This window comes from Hypanus sabinus, chromosome 6, assembly GCF_030144855.1.
Source record: "Hypanus sabinus isolate sHypSab1 chromosome 6, sHypSab1.hap1, whole genome shotgun sequence".
Classification (NCBI taxonomy): domain Eukaryota; kingdom Metazoa; phylum Chordata; class Chondrichthyes; order Myliobatiformes; family Dasyatidae; genus Hypanus; species Hypanus sabinus.
The window spans coordinates 72,379,943-72,394,557 of record NC_082711.1 but is presented as its reverse complement, the minus strand read 5'-3'; the positions used below and the strand labels follow the sequence as shown (position 1 = coordinate 72,394,557).

Here is a 14,615-nt window from a genome sequence, read left to right as displayed (position 1 = left end):
TGAGGATTGCAGGGTGCCCATTCAGAACAGAGATGTGAAAATATTTTGTTAGCCAGAGGGTGGTGAATCTATGGAATTTGTTGCCATGGGCAGCAGTGGAGGCCAAGTCATTGGGTGTATTTAAGGCAGAGATTGAGAGGTATTTGAGTAGCCAGGGCATCAAAGGTTATGGTGAGAAGACGTAGGAATGGGACTAAAGGGGAGATTGGATCAGCTCATGATGAAATGGCGGAGCAGACTTGATGGGCCGAATGGCCAACTTCTGGTCCTTTGTCTTATGGTCTTATGGATAATAAACTTGTTTTGACTTGAAATGCTATTACATGGGGAAAGAGATCAAGTCTCACCACCTATCAAACATTTAAAATCTATTGAATGTTACTGACACAGATGAAACATTTTAAAAGTACTGTGTACAAAATATAGTAAATAAAACCTTATAACCATTTCGACTGTAAAATAGTCGAAATTACCTCAGGCTCATTTTATCCCCAGTACAGCCAACCTTTTCCAGACTTCAGACCTAAACTGGGGTAGGTTCATCTGTTAGAGTCCCTAAATTTGGATCTTCTGCTGGACTCTCATGAAAAGTATAGCATCAGAGAGCAGCAAAGAAACTGCCAATACTTCATTCCAAACGTGTTGTTTCCATGCAGAAACTGAAGTAGTTCAACGTTGAACAGCCCCAGTTATCCTGATTTCTAGCCCACTGATTATGGTGTAGATTCAGTGCTGTTGCAAAAGGGAATGGATATACTGTAGTAAAGCATGGAATAGATTCACAATTGCCCAACAATAGTCTTCATAATTATTGAGAGAAAAATAAATCAGAGATGATAACATTTAAAACTAAATATATTTGAAGTTATGTATTACGAACTCTTCTCATAAGCCCTGAAAAAAGGAAGCGCAGGAGAAAATCTGAAATCGAATTTTGGTTTGGAATTCACTTTGCAGTGAATGTAATTAGAGAAATTATAATCACATTGAATTTAAAGTTAATTATTTTTTAGATTATATTTAATTCATTGTATATGGGCTTTGACATTATAATAAAATGTTACTGAATTCTTTACTTCTGGTGTTACAAATTGAGAGGATAATTTCTTTGGGCCAGATCACGCTGGGTATTCAAACCACTCAAAACCCCCAGAGCTGCAACAGCTTACTTGAGGACAATGGAACAGGAAATACTGGGCATTTCTGCATGTTGGGCCATCAGTGGTGACTAGGCTTCAGGAGGCAGAACTTGAGGATCCACCATCAGCACAAGTCTTTGACAGTTTGCTTCCTTCAAAGTCCCTAATGTGACTTCTATTCAAATTCATAAAAAAAATCTGAATGGATTTAAATAATAAAAATATAAATATTGTTTTTGAAAATAATTTAAAGTGAAAAATTGCTAAAAGCAGATCATTTCATTGTCAATTAATTAAAATATAGAATGAAAAAGGAAATAAACAAAAAAATCTGAATTTAAATATATCTGTAGTGAAGATGGGGAACTCCAGCAAACTCTAAATGCACTTCCAACTTCTGCATTGCAGGGTGCAGACACAGAAATCAAGGCTCACTGAATAACAGAGTGGATGAATACCTACAACATTGGAGTTTACCTATGTTCTGCACTATATGCATTTTGAATTATATTGTATTTACTTATTTGTGTTAATATTTCATTTTATGTGCTGTTTGTGATTTATGTTTTGTAGGTGCACCATGGTCCGGAGGAATGTTTTTTGTTTGGTTGTATATACAGCATGTACATTCAGAGAACAGTAAACAGGAACTTGATTGGCAGTTCCCTGCAGACTGCTGAACACAATGAAGCATAATCTACTCAAGTGACTTCTAGACAAGAGTTAGCACGTCAGAGATCATCAGTTGAGAGCAGAAATGAAAAAAAGAAAAATGGGTGATCTACTCACGGTTATGACAAGTTGCACCAGAATATCCTGTCCCCTCACAGTTACACTTAAAGTTGTCCCAGGTCTGAGTGCACCTTCCTCCATGCTCACAGTGATTTGGTAAGCATCTGCCAGAATAGAGTGCAATAACGTTTAAGGTATTGAATGAAACAAACTAAAAGTTTGAGGTCTGTTCAATGTGAAGATGTCTATGCACATCCATTTGGGAATAAAACTAATCAGTAAATCCGTTAATTTCTAGAGCAATTAATTCTTGTTTCAACCTGTATTTAATTATCAATTTAATGAACAAAAATAGTAATTAATAAGACAGCAGATGAAAAAAATGCAATTCCAGGAACAAAGATATCTATCACAAAGATTTGCATAAAACACACACTTTATGAATTAATTTAATTTACTGATAACTTTTGTTAATCTCTGCAATGCAGCAGAAATTATTTTTGTGCAATAAATGCCATACACATTGATAGGATAACTAATAATTTACATTAAAATATTAGTAATTACAGTAAAATATAATTTATACCATGTCTTTTCACCTGGTATAGCAATGGAAGAAATTATCCTTCAGTAAAAATTCACTAGGTTAATCCCGAAGATAGGAAACAGAGAGGAAGGTGAAATGCTAGAATATTTCAACTGCATTAGGGAATGCTAATGAAATTTGATGGAGATTTTTAAAATTACAATGGATGTTGATATAGTGAATAGGGACTAAAATCTATAGCCTGGAGTTAGAAAAGCACTTCAAGGCTATCATCAACTTAACATGGTCACCAAGACTGTTGAGAAGACTGAGGAAATATTTTAATGTGAACAGCTAACTGTAGGGACATGGAATGGTTTCTCATAGTAATGAGGTGATGCAGAGATAACTTTTAGATTGAACAAATATTTGAATCAGAGGTTAATGGTTGAGAACAGAGCAATTTGGAGGACTGCAATAAAGAGCCAGGTTTGACAACATAAGCTCAGTGCCTTCTCTCTTTATTGTCAACTTCTATGATTCTAGTTATCTGTTCATTCCACACTGGATCAAAACTCTAATAATACAGAGTGACCATGATGTGTGCTCAGGTTACACTCATAAATATCTTTCAAACTAAGCTAATAGTTGATAGAAAATGTAGAATCTTAAAAGGTAACCTCAGTTTAGTTTTGCAAGACAGTAAGCTGTTACTTTTGAGCTTGTGTGCTATCATGCAGCATTATTGTGTTTAGTAATTTGAAACCTAGCAAATAGGGTATCCACTCACACATAATAATGAAATAATTTAATCTTATTTATTAATCAAATATTTTGTTACAGCTCACGTATAAGCTTCAAAGTTTGAAAGTGAAATAATAATATGGCTTTTCAATGTATGCACACAATTGACCAGAGAGAAGGCTTTGATTTTGATTTATCAAATTTCCCAATTTTGTACTGATAAGTTAGATCTAAAATGGAATTAAATATTACACTTCATGGTATGTTAAAGGTTGCCAGACTTTAAAATTTTCAGCGCATTTACATAGTTTCTAAATTGCTGCCACATTAAGAAAACAGAAATATAGGTACAATTTGGTAAAGTGGGCCCTTTTGTAATTTATGTAAATCAGAGGATGATTTTGTAAATATTTTTTGAGGGTGCAACAGGATAGATAGAAATTTATTTGTTCTATTGCCCCAGAAGAGTCACAAATACAAGATTAAATGTAAAAGATTTAGAACAGAAGAAATGAGATAAAGTTTAAACAGAATGTTGGCAAGTTGCGAATTCTCCACAAATGGGTCGGCAGTCAATCATGTGAACATTCAAGATTTGATTTAGTAAATACTTCAAAAAAAATAGAAATTAGAGTTTTGCGTGGAGAGTTGTATAAATTTGTAGAAGTATTTGCTGTCAGCAACTTCAACAATAATGCAGATTGACTGGATTGAATGTCCTGTACCCTTACTGCAACTTTTATCTATTTCCATCAATATATGTATTATTCATCCCACTTTCTTTAAAAGATCCAGTGGTGCTTGATTAAATGTAACACTGTAGCAAATCCACTCCAGTAGCTATGCACAAACATATTTTTTCCAACCCACTCTCCATTCCATCTCCATTACCATAAAGAAAGACCAAGACTTATTAATTCCACAGTCAAAGAAGAGGAACTTTTAATCACATTAACAAAATTGTTCATGATTAAAATTCTTGAAAGTCTGCTAGCTGCACTGAAAAGTATAGTCTGTGCCACACAAGTTCACAAGTTAATCCATGTAGTGGAAGATTGACTAGCAGTATACAATTGATTAGTTGAGTCACTAGTGGTTGGGAGACCCAGTCCTATTTGATGGCCGTGGCAATGGGTTGTTGTAATAAATGAGCACTCTATTAGAGCTTGTGAAGTGCCAGTGTGATGTAATATCAGATACCAGACATGGAATTTACATTCTTAGAAGAGAGAGGAAACTGTAAAAATGGCCAATATTACATTTGCAAAAGGGTTATTTCTATTTTTTTAAACTGAAGAAAATGTGACTAGGTTAAACTTGAAGCATACATGTGCACGGTTCACTAAACTGTGATACTCACCCCTAATACATAAACTATGTATCTGAGTTACATGGACAAGGTGTTGTAGCTGACACTGGAGAGTGGCAGGAAGCTTTGTCTAACTGTTTTTTAAGGACTCTTTTGACCAAGTTGCTGCCCAGTCACACCCTTGAAAAATTTCTTACTGATCTGTTGAGTAGCCTTAATCTGTTACCCATTTTCACAAAGCAATGTTTCTGCAAATTATCAAGCAGTGTGTTTCTCATAATTTATATCTTCACACTAATCCTTTGGACACCCTCTCTAAATGTTCCCACTTCTGCTCTGCCCTCAACCACCTCCATTTATTGAAAATTTCACACATTTTTCTATAATTTAGACAAAAATAATTTAAATAACCATAATAAACATTCTTATAGTATCCGTTAATGAAAGTAACCCTAGGATCATAAAGTTACTTTTGAGTATTCAGTCATTATTTTAACCTATAGTTCAGTTTCATCTGTAAGTTTCTAGAGCTCATTAAAAAACATTTTAGAAATAGTTATATATTGAAAAAAATGTTTTTGTTTTCCTGGCCAGAATAGTTTACTCTGAAATATGATGCAGAAATCACATTCCATCACTGGTGCATGAAATTACTGCAGTAAAATAAAAATTGCAACTCTGGCTTTCTTTGAAACAGTTACAATTTCCCTCTGAAAACTGATTTTCCAATAATCTGCATGGATAATTACAACTGGTGGTTAGCCATGCATTGTCAGTGTCAACACTTAAATTCCTGGTGCATCAATGTACATATCAGAAGAAGGCAATAACAAATAATAAAAAAAAGCTCAATTTTTTTCCTGTCAAAGAAAGTAAAGAAAGTAAAATAAAAATGGCGGAGTAGTTGTGGACCTCAAGTAATTAGGTCAGGTAATAAAACGTGCAAAAGTGGTTAATGGTGTTTTCACTGTACTTTTAAAAGGGATGAATGTTCTCTCTCAAGGGACTCAAAATTTCTCATTTGCCACCCAACTAGCAATGATGATAGTTTATGGCAACATCCTAGATTTTCTTCTTTCAAATCAGAAAGAAATAAAAAATAAACTGAGAAATACAAAGACTGGATTGTGTGCAGAAGAATGAAATATCTAAAACATCACAAAACTGTAAAAGCTAAATAACTGTTAGTTTACAAGCATCGTTTTGAAATGATTAAAGGGAGGAATGGAAGTACGACAAAAATAACACATTTTTGAGGGCATGTATTTGTATACCATTAAAAACTACACTTCATACTATTTCAGGTTTCCAGGTAATGAAAATCAAAATAACTGAAATAAAAAAAAAACACTAAGTTTAACCATGGAGACACAAAAGGAGTTGATGTTTCATCTCAAAGATTGTCAAAACTAGGATGCACAGTTTGGTAGAGGCATATGGCAGATTCAAGACTCAAGAATGCCTTTTGGAGAGGCATATACATGTATAAGGCATGCTCGTCTTTATTAGTTGAGGCACTGGGTTCCAGAATTTGGAAACTATGTTGCAACTTTATAAAATTGTGGTGAGGCCACATCTGGAGGATTGCACTCAATTTTGGTCACACCATTATCAGAAGCATCTTTGAGGCTTAGAGAGGGGGTTTTACCAAAGCATGTCCTGAAAAAGGGTTTTGGCCCAAAACATTGACTGCTTACTTCCATCTATAGATGCTGCCTGGTTGGCTGAGTTCCTCCAATATTTTTGTGTGTGTTATGAGGATGCTGCCTAGATTACAGGGAATGAGCTACAAGGAGAGGTGGACAAACTTTGTTAATTTTCTTTTGAACAGCAGAAGCTGAAGGATGACCTAAAAGAAGTTCAAAAGATAACCAGAGGTACAGCTAGACAGTCAGAATCTTTTTCCTAGGGTTAGAATGCAGGGCATGCATCTAAGGTAAGATGTGTGGGGCAAGTTTAACTTATAGTAGAATAGTGGATCCTCCAAAGGGGCTGCTGTGAGCCGTAATGGAAAATAGGAATAATCTGAATAATTATAGATCTGTTAAAGTTTCTGATTTTGATAAATTATTGTTGGAAAGGATTTTGCTGAAATTAACCTCTGGATTTCTGAAGTTAACTCTAAATGCAAAACACTAGAAGCTGTTGTCATATTTTCTACTATGGGACAGAAACAGGCTCTTCGGCCAGTTTAGTCTGTGCTGAACCATTACTCTGCCTTGTCCCATCGACCTGTACATGGACCATAGCCCTCCATATTCCTCACATCATGTACCTATACAGATTTCTCTTAGATGTTGAAATCGACTCTATAACCACCATTTGCACTGGCAGCTCGTTCTGCATTCTCACAACTCTCAGAGTGAAGAACTTCCCCTTCTTGTTCCCCTTAAACTGTAAGACCATGAGACCATAAGTTTTGGGAGCAGAATTAAGCCATTTAGCCCATTTTATCACGGCTGATCAAATTTTCCTCTGAGCCCCATTCCCCTGCCTTTTCCCTGAATCCCTTTACGCCCTGAGCAATCAAGAATCTATCATCCTCTGACTTAAATATACATAAAGACTTGGCCTCCACTGCTCTATTCTGAGGCTGCGTCCTTAGGTCCTCGAATCTCCTACCATAGGAAACATCTTCTCCAGTTCCACTCAATCCAGGCCTTCCACCATTCAATAGTTTTCAATGAGGTCACCTCATTGAAATGCATTTACTCATTTAGATGGAGATGTAACATAAAGATTTTTACTTCTCATGTATATGAGGTATGTAAGTAATAAAGTCAATTCAATTCATTCTTCTGAATTCCTGTCAATCCAGACCCAGAGCCATCAAATGCTCTTCAAAGGACAAGCCATTCAATCCTGGAATCATTTTTGTGAATGTCCTTTGAACCCTCTCCAGTTTCAACACATCCCTTTTAAGATAAGGGGCCCAAAACTGCTCACAGTGAGGACTCACCAGTGCTTTACAAAGTTCCAACATCACATCCTTGCTTTTATATTCTAGTCTTCATGAAATGAGTGCTAACTCACATTTGTCTTTCTCACCACAGACTCAACCTACAAATTAACCTTTAGGGAATCCTGCACAAGGACTCCCAAATCCCTTGCTCCTCAGTTTTTTGTACTTGCTTTCCATTTAGAAAATAGTCAACCCTTTCATTTCTTCTACCATTATGCATGACCATACACTTCTCGACACTATACAATCTGCAATTTCTTTGCCCAATCTCTTAATCTAAGTTCTTCTGTAGCCTCTCTACTTCATCAAATTACCTGCCCCTCCACCTATCTTCATATCCTTTGCAAACTTTGCAATAGAGCCATCAATTCCATCATCCAAATCATTGACATTTAATGTAAAACAAATTGGTCTCAACATAGAACCCTGTGGAACACCATTAGTCACTGTCAGCCAACTAGAAAAGGCTCCTTTTGTTTCCATTCTTTGCCTCTTACCAATCACCACTGCTTTATCCATGCTAGAATCTTTCTTATAATGCTATGACCTTGCAGCTTGTTAAGCAGCCTCATGTGTGGCACCTTGTCAAAGACTTTCTGAAAATCCAAGCATACAATATCAACTAATTCTGCTTTGTCTATCCCACTTGTTATTTCTTCAAAGCATTCCAACAGATTTGTCAGGTAAGGTTTTCCCTTGAGGGAACCATGCTGACTACAGCTTATTTTATCATGTGCCTTCAAATACCCTGAGACCTCATCCTTAATGATCAATTTCAACACCTTCCTAACCACTGATGTCAGACAAACTGGCCTATACACAGTTTCCTTTCTTCTGTCTCCCTCCTGTCTTGAAGAGTAGAGTGACGTTTGCAATTTTCCAGTCTTCTGGAACCATTTCAGAATCTAGTGCCTCTTGAAAAATCATTCCTAATGCTTCTATGATCTCTTCAGTCACCTCTTTTAGAACCCTGGGATGTTATCCATTTGGTGAGGAAGGTTTTTAAAGCTTGCAGAGGGATTTGGATCAGCTGGAAAAATGGACTGAAAAATGGCAGATGGAGTTTAATGCAGACAAGTATGAGGTATTGCACTTTGGAAGGACAAACCAAAGTAGAACATACAAGGTAAATGGTAGGACACTGAGGAGTGCAGTAGAACAGAGGGATCTGGGAGTACAGATACATAATTCCCTATAAGTGGCATCACAGGTAGATAGGGTCGTAAAGAGAGCCTTTGGCACATTGGCCTTTATAAATTTAAGTATTGAGATTGGAATGTTATGGTGAGGTTGTATAAGATATTGGTGAGACCGAATTTGGAGCATTGCGTGCAGTTTTGGTCACCTAATTACAGGAAGGATATTAATAAGTTTGAAAGATTGCAGAGAAGGTTCACAAGGATGTTGCATGGTCTTGAGAAACTGAGTTACAGAGAAAGGTGGAATAGGTAAGGACTTTATTCCCTGGACCGTAGAAGAATGAGGGGTGATTTGATAGAGGTATATAAAATTATGATGGGTTTAGATAGAGTGAATGCAAACAGGCTTTTTTCACTGAGGCTAGGGGAGAAAAAGAACAGGACATGAGTTAAGGGTGAAGGGGGAAAAGTTTAAAGGGAACATGGGGGGGGGGGTTTCTTCACACAGAGAGTGGTGGAAGTGTGGAATGAGCTGCCAGATGAAGTGGTAAATGCAGGCTCACTTTTAACATTTAAGAAAAACTTGGACAGGTACATGGATGAGAGGTGTATGGATGGATACGGTCCAGGTGCAGGTCAGTGGGACTAGGCAGAAAAATGGTTCGGCACAGCCAAGAAGGGCCAAAAGGCCTGTTTCTGTGCTGAATGTTCTATGGTTCTATAGTCCACATGACTTATCCACCTTCAGCCCTTTTAGTTTCCCAAGCAGCTTCTCTATAGGTATGGTAACATCACGCAATTCATAACCCCTGACCCCTGGAACTTCCACCATACTGCTAATGTCTTTCACTGTGAAGACTGCTGCAAAATACCTATTCAGTTCATCCACTATTTCTTTCTCCCCCATTACTACCTCCCCAGCATTATTTTCCAACAGTCCGCTATACACTCATGCCTCTTTTTTACTGCCTTTTTTGCATGCATTTTCTATCTCCTGTTGTAATTCGTAGCCCACATCCTTACTACTGTTTGGTGGTCTGTATACAATTCCCATCAGGGTACCTTTAGCCTTGCACTTTCCACAATGATTCAACATCTTCCATCCCTAGCTCACCTCTTTCTAATGATCTGATTTCCTTTTTTTTTAAACCAACAGAGCAACACCAACCACTTTGCTTTCCTGCCTGCCCTTTCAATACATTGTTTATTCTTGGGCATTAAGCTCCCAGCTATAATCTTATTTCAATCATGATTCAGTGATGCCTACAACATCATACCCGTCAATCTGCAACTGTGCTGCAAATTCATCTACCTCGTTCCATATGCTGTGTCTATTCAAATGCAACCTCTTCAGTTCTATATTCACCCTTTTTGATTTTGTCCACCTTTTATGTTTCAACTAATCCATTTGACTGAAATTGTGGCCCATGTACAGCCTTTCCTCACCACACATTAGTTCTGTTTGTAAACCAGCTAACTCTTCTTCAGCACTATCATCCACCTTTCCTATGATACTTCTTGCATTGAAATATATGCAGGTCAGGACAATTGTTGCACCATGCCCAACCTTTTGATTCTTAACTTTGTCTGAGATTTGACAAACATCTGCCTTCACAACCTCTCTACTAACTGTTCTGGCATTCTGGTTCCCATTCCTCGGCAACTCTAGTTTAAATCTGACCGTGCAGCATTAACAACCTTCCAACTAGGATATTAGACCCTCTCCAGTTCAAGTGCAAGCCTTCCCTTCTGTACAGATCCCACCTTACCTGGAAGAGAGCCCAAAGATCCAAAAATCTTATTCCAGTCTTCCTACACCAACTCCTTTGCCATGTATTAAACTGTATCATCTTCCTCGTTCTAGCCTCACTCGCACGTGGCATGGGTAGCAATACTGAGATCACAACCCTGGAGGTCATGCCATTTAACTTAGCACCTAACTCCTTGAACTCTCTATGCAGAATCCCGTCACTCATCCTACCCATGTCATTGGTACCTTCATGGACCACGAGTTCTGGCAGTTCACCCTTCCACAAAAATACTGTGGACTCAATCCAAGATATCCTGGACCCTTGCACCCAGTAGGCAACATGCCATCTGGGAATCTCAGTTTTGCTCACAGAACCTCCTGTCCATTTCCCTGACTAACAAATCCCCTATCACCACAATGTGCCTCTTCTCCCCCACTAACCTTCTGGGTTACAGAGGCAGACTCTGTGTCCAACTGAGAATGTGAAGAGGGCAAGGGGTACAGTAGAAGGGATGGGCGAGGGGTAAGCGTAGTAAAATATGTAGACAGGACCAGGGGGAGGATACGTTATTGGGGAATTAGCTAAAATAAGATTCCAGACAGCAAGTGGCAACCACAAAGAAGAGGAACCTTGTGACCACAAGACAATGTGTTCAGTGAAGTATTTTGAGCTATATACCTATTTCAAGTGTTTTGCTTGCGTCCATACCCATTCCAAGTATTACGCTTGTGTCTATGCTTATTCCGAGTATTTTGCATGCTTAGCTATGCAATAGCCAATCAATTGATGAATTTGAATTGGTAACCATATTTGTGAATGTAGTACCCTGCTTTTGGGTATAGTATGACCTTTGTAAACCGACAAATTGGGAGTTGGCTACCGTACGCCTGAAGTGCATGGGGCTACGAACTCCTCTCTGAATAAAAACCGTTTCAGAGGTAATTTCATGTCTCTGGTGTTTTTCCTCAACTGAGTAGGTTAATAATTTCAGGTTGACACAACCAGTATGACTTTCCTCTGTTAGGTCATCCCTGACAGTATTCAGAGTGATATACCCGTTGTTCTTTGTCTTAAGAAGCCAATGTGTCAAAATCTTTCTTTGCAACTCTATCAAACTGTGACAGCACTGTCAAGAAATTATGGATCTGTATTCCCAGAAATCCTTTCTTCTACCACACTCCTCAGTGCTCTGTCACTCACTCTGTGAGACCGCCCTGATGGTTGTCCCAAAGTAAAACACCTCATAATTGTCTGCTTTAAATTCAATCTGCTGTTCTCAGCCATTTCTCCAGCTAGTCCAGATCCCGCTGCAAGCTTTAATAGTTTTCTTTGCTGTCCACCCCCATCTTGGTGTCACCTGCAAGTTTGCTGATCCAGTTTACCACATTATCATCCAGATCACTGACAGAGGTGACAAAAACAACAGACCCAGCACCGATCCCTGAGGCACATCACTTTTCACAGGCTTCTAGTCAGAAAGGTAGCCATCTACAACCACTGTCTGGCTTCTTCCACAAAGCCAATGTTTAATCCAATTTCTTACCTCATCTTGTATGCCAAGCAATTGAACTTTCTTGACCAACCTCCCATGTGAGACCTTGTCAAAGGGCTTGTTAAAATCCATGTAGACAACATTGACTGGCTTCCCTTCATCAATTCTCCTGGTAATTTCCTCAAAAAACTTCATAGGATTGGTTACACACAACATCACCCTGTCAATCCAAATACTTACATTTGTTGAAGTACTTGATTAATACTTATAAACAACAAACAACATTAGCTATCCTCCAATCCTCCAGTATCTTACCTTTGACTAAGGATCTCTACTAGGGCCCCAATAATTACTGCATTAGCCTCCCATAGGGTCCAAGGGAACATCTTGTCAGGCCCTAGGGATTTTTCCACCCTAACTTACCTCAAGACAGCAAAGATCTCCTCCTCTGTAATCTGCATAGGGTCCATGGCCTTGCTGCTAAATTGCCTCACATCTACAGACTCGGTATCTGTCTCCCGGACAAATACAGATGAAAAAATTCCATTTAAGATCTCCCCCATCTATTTTGGCTCCATGCAAAGAGTACCATTCCAATCTTCCAGAGGACAAATTTGTCCCTTGATATCCTTTAGCTCTTAAGAAGAAGCCCTTAGGTTTCTCCTCCACATAGTCTGCTAGAGCAACCTCATGTCTTCTTTTAATCCTCCTGATTTCCTTCTTGCATTTCTTATACTCAAGTGCTAAATTTGTTCCTGTCTGCTTATACTTCATATTTCTTAACCAGGGCCTTAATATCTCTCAAAAACTAAGGTTCCCAAAGCATGTTATCATTGCCTTGTATTCGGACAGGAACATACAAATTCTCTACTCTCAAAATTACACTCCTGAAGGGCTCCCACTTACCAAGTACACTTTTTCCAGAAAATAACCTGTCCCAATCCACATTGGCCAGATCTTTTCTAATACCATCAAAATTGGCCTTTTTCCAGTTTAGAACTTCAACTTGAGGACCTGACCTATCCTGTTCCATAATTACCTTGAAACTAATGCATTATGATCTCTAAATGCAACTTTTCCCCTACACAGACTTCTGTCACTTGCCTAATAGGAGATCACACTCTCTTTAGTTGGGACTTCTGATTAAGGAAACTTTCCTGAACACATTTGACAATTTCTATTCCATCTATCACTTTTGCAATTTGGGTGTCCCAGTCAATATGTGGAAAATTAAAATCACCTACTATCACATCCTCTACAAATTTTCTCCTCTAAATCTAGCAGACTATAGTGTGGTCTATAATCTAATCCATTGAATGTGATCATACCTTAATTTTCCTCAGCTCTACCCTCAAAGCTTCACTGGATGAGCGCTCCAGTCTGTCCTGACTGAGCTCTGCCGGCGCCCATCCTCCTTTAATCCTCTCTATCATGTCTAAAACAATGGAACCCCAGAACACCGAGCTGCCAGTCCTGTCCCTCCTGCAACCAAGTATCACTGATGGCTACACTGTCATAATTCATCTGCCTTTGCGACAATACTGTTTGCAGTGAAAGATATTCAGCATAAAAAAAACAGAAATATATATAAATATATTCAGCATTAAAAAAACAGAAATATATATAAATATACTCAGCATAAAAAATGAAATAAAAAGGAGAAATAGAACATAGAATCATCAAGGTGAAATCCTAGCCTCACCATTATTTTGCACTGTAAATTCAGAACCTATATATATCATTACTCATCAGCAAAGTCAACATAAAACCAGTCTGCAGCCTTTCCTAGTCCGTGCGAAATCTGTTACTCAATTCATCATCCTAAAGGGTCTAATCACTATTTAACCTTTATATAATTCCATCATTTGATTACCTCTTTCAGCAAGGTACTTTTCAATCATTTCAATTAGCCAACAAAATACTCAAACCCTTTTCTTTACTTATTTAATAAGCAACATTCCTTTACTTTTGAACAATGTTTCACTTTTGATGCCCCTTAAAACTACAAGAAACTAATAAATGGCCAATTAAATCTTGGAAGTACTGCAGCTAATGAGTTTACCACACACTAATAGAAGAAATCAACTAACTTGCAATGCTTAGAATTCCTGGATTTCAATTTAATGCTGGTGAGGAGGGAATTGAGTTACATTCCAAGCTTGTGCAATGAAGCTTTCACTAACACAAAAATCAAAAGTAAATCTAAACGTGTCAGTTCTAAATCTGTTTTCTTGCAAACATGAAAGCCAAAACTTGATGAACGTGATGTTTTATCTGGTCATTTATTTGTATCCTGCTTTGTTAAACATCATTAAAAGCTAAACACTATCCAAAAAGAACATAGGACACAGAAGAATGAATAGGCCCTTCACGCCACATTGTCTGTACTGACCACGATGCAAATTTAAAATGAACATCTGTAAAAATATCTCCTATAGTTTTTAAATTACCACCTGTCCATATGTCTAAATACTTCTTAAGCATTGCTTTAATTTCTACTTTCACCACTTCCACGCAAAACCCTGAGAAGGACTTTGGAAGGACAAACTCCAAGGCAGAATACAAAGTAAATGGCAAGAAACTTGGAAGTGTGGAGGAGCAGAGGAATCTGGGGGGTACATGTTCACAGATCCCTGAAAGTTGCCTCACAGGTAAATGGGGTAGTTAAGAAAGCTTATGGAGTGTTAGCATTCATAAGTCGAGGGATAGAGTTTAAGAGTCATGGGGTAATGATACAGCTCTACAAAACTCCGGTTAGGCCACACTTGGAGTACTGTGCTCAGTTCTGGTCGCCTCACTATAGGAAGGATGTGGAAGCATT

The 14,615-nt window shown here is 38.0% G+C and overlaps 1 protein-coding gene across 1 annotated transcript in view; it reads right to left on the bottom strand.

The window, feature by feature from the left end:
• Positions 1–14,615, bottom strand: part of LOC132395162 (contactin-associated protein-like 2) — a 1,263,978-nt gene that overhangs the window by 806,571 nt on the left and 442,792 nt on the right. The window contains exon 11 of the mRNA XM_059971460.1: positions 1,929–2,035. Coding sequence (XP_059827443.1) covers positions 1,929–2,035 — 107 coding nt within the window. The remainder of the gene's footprint in view (positions 1–1,928; positions 2,036–14,615) is intronic.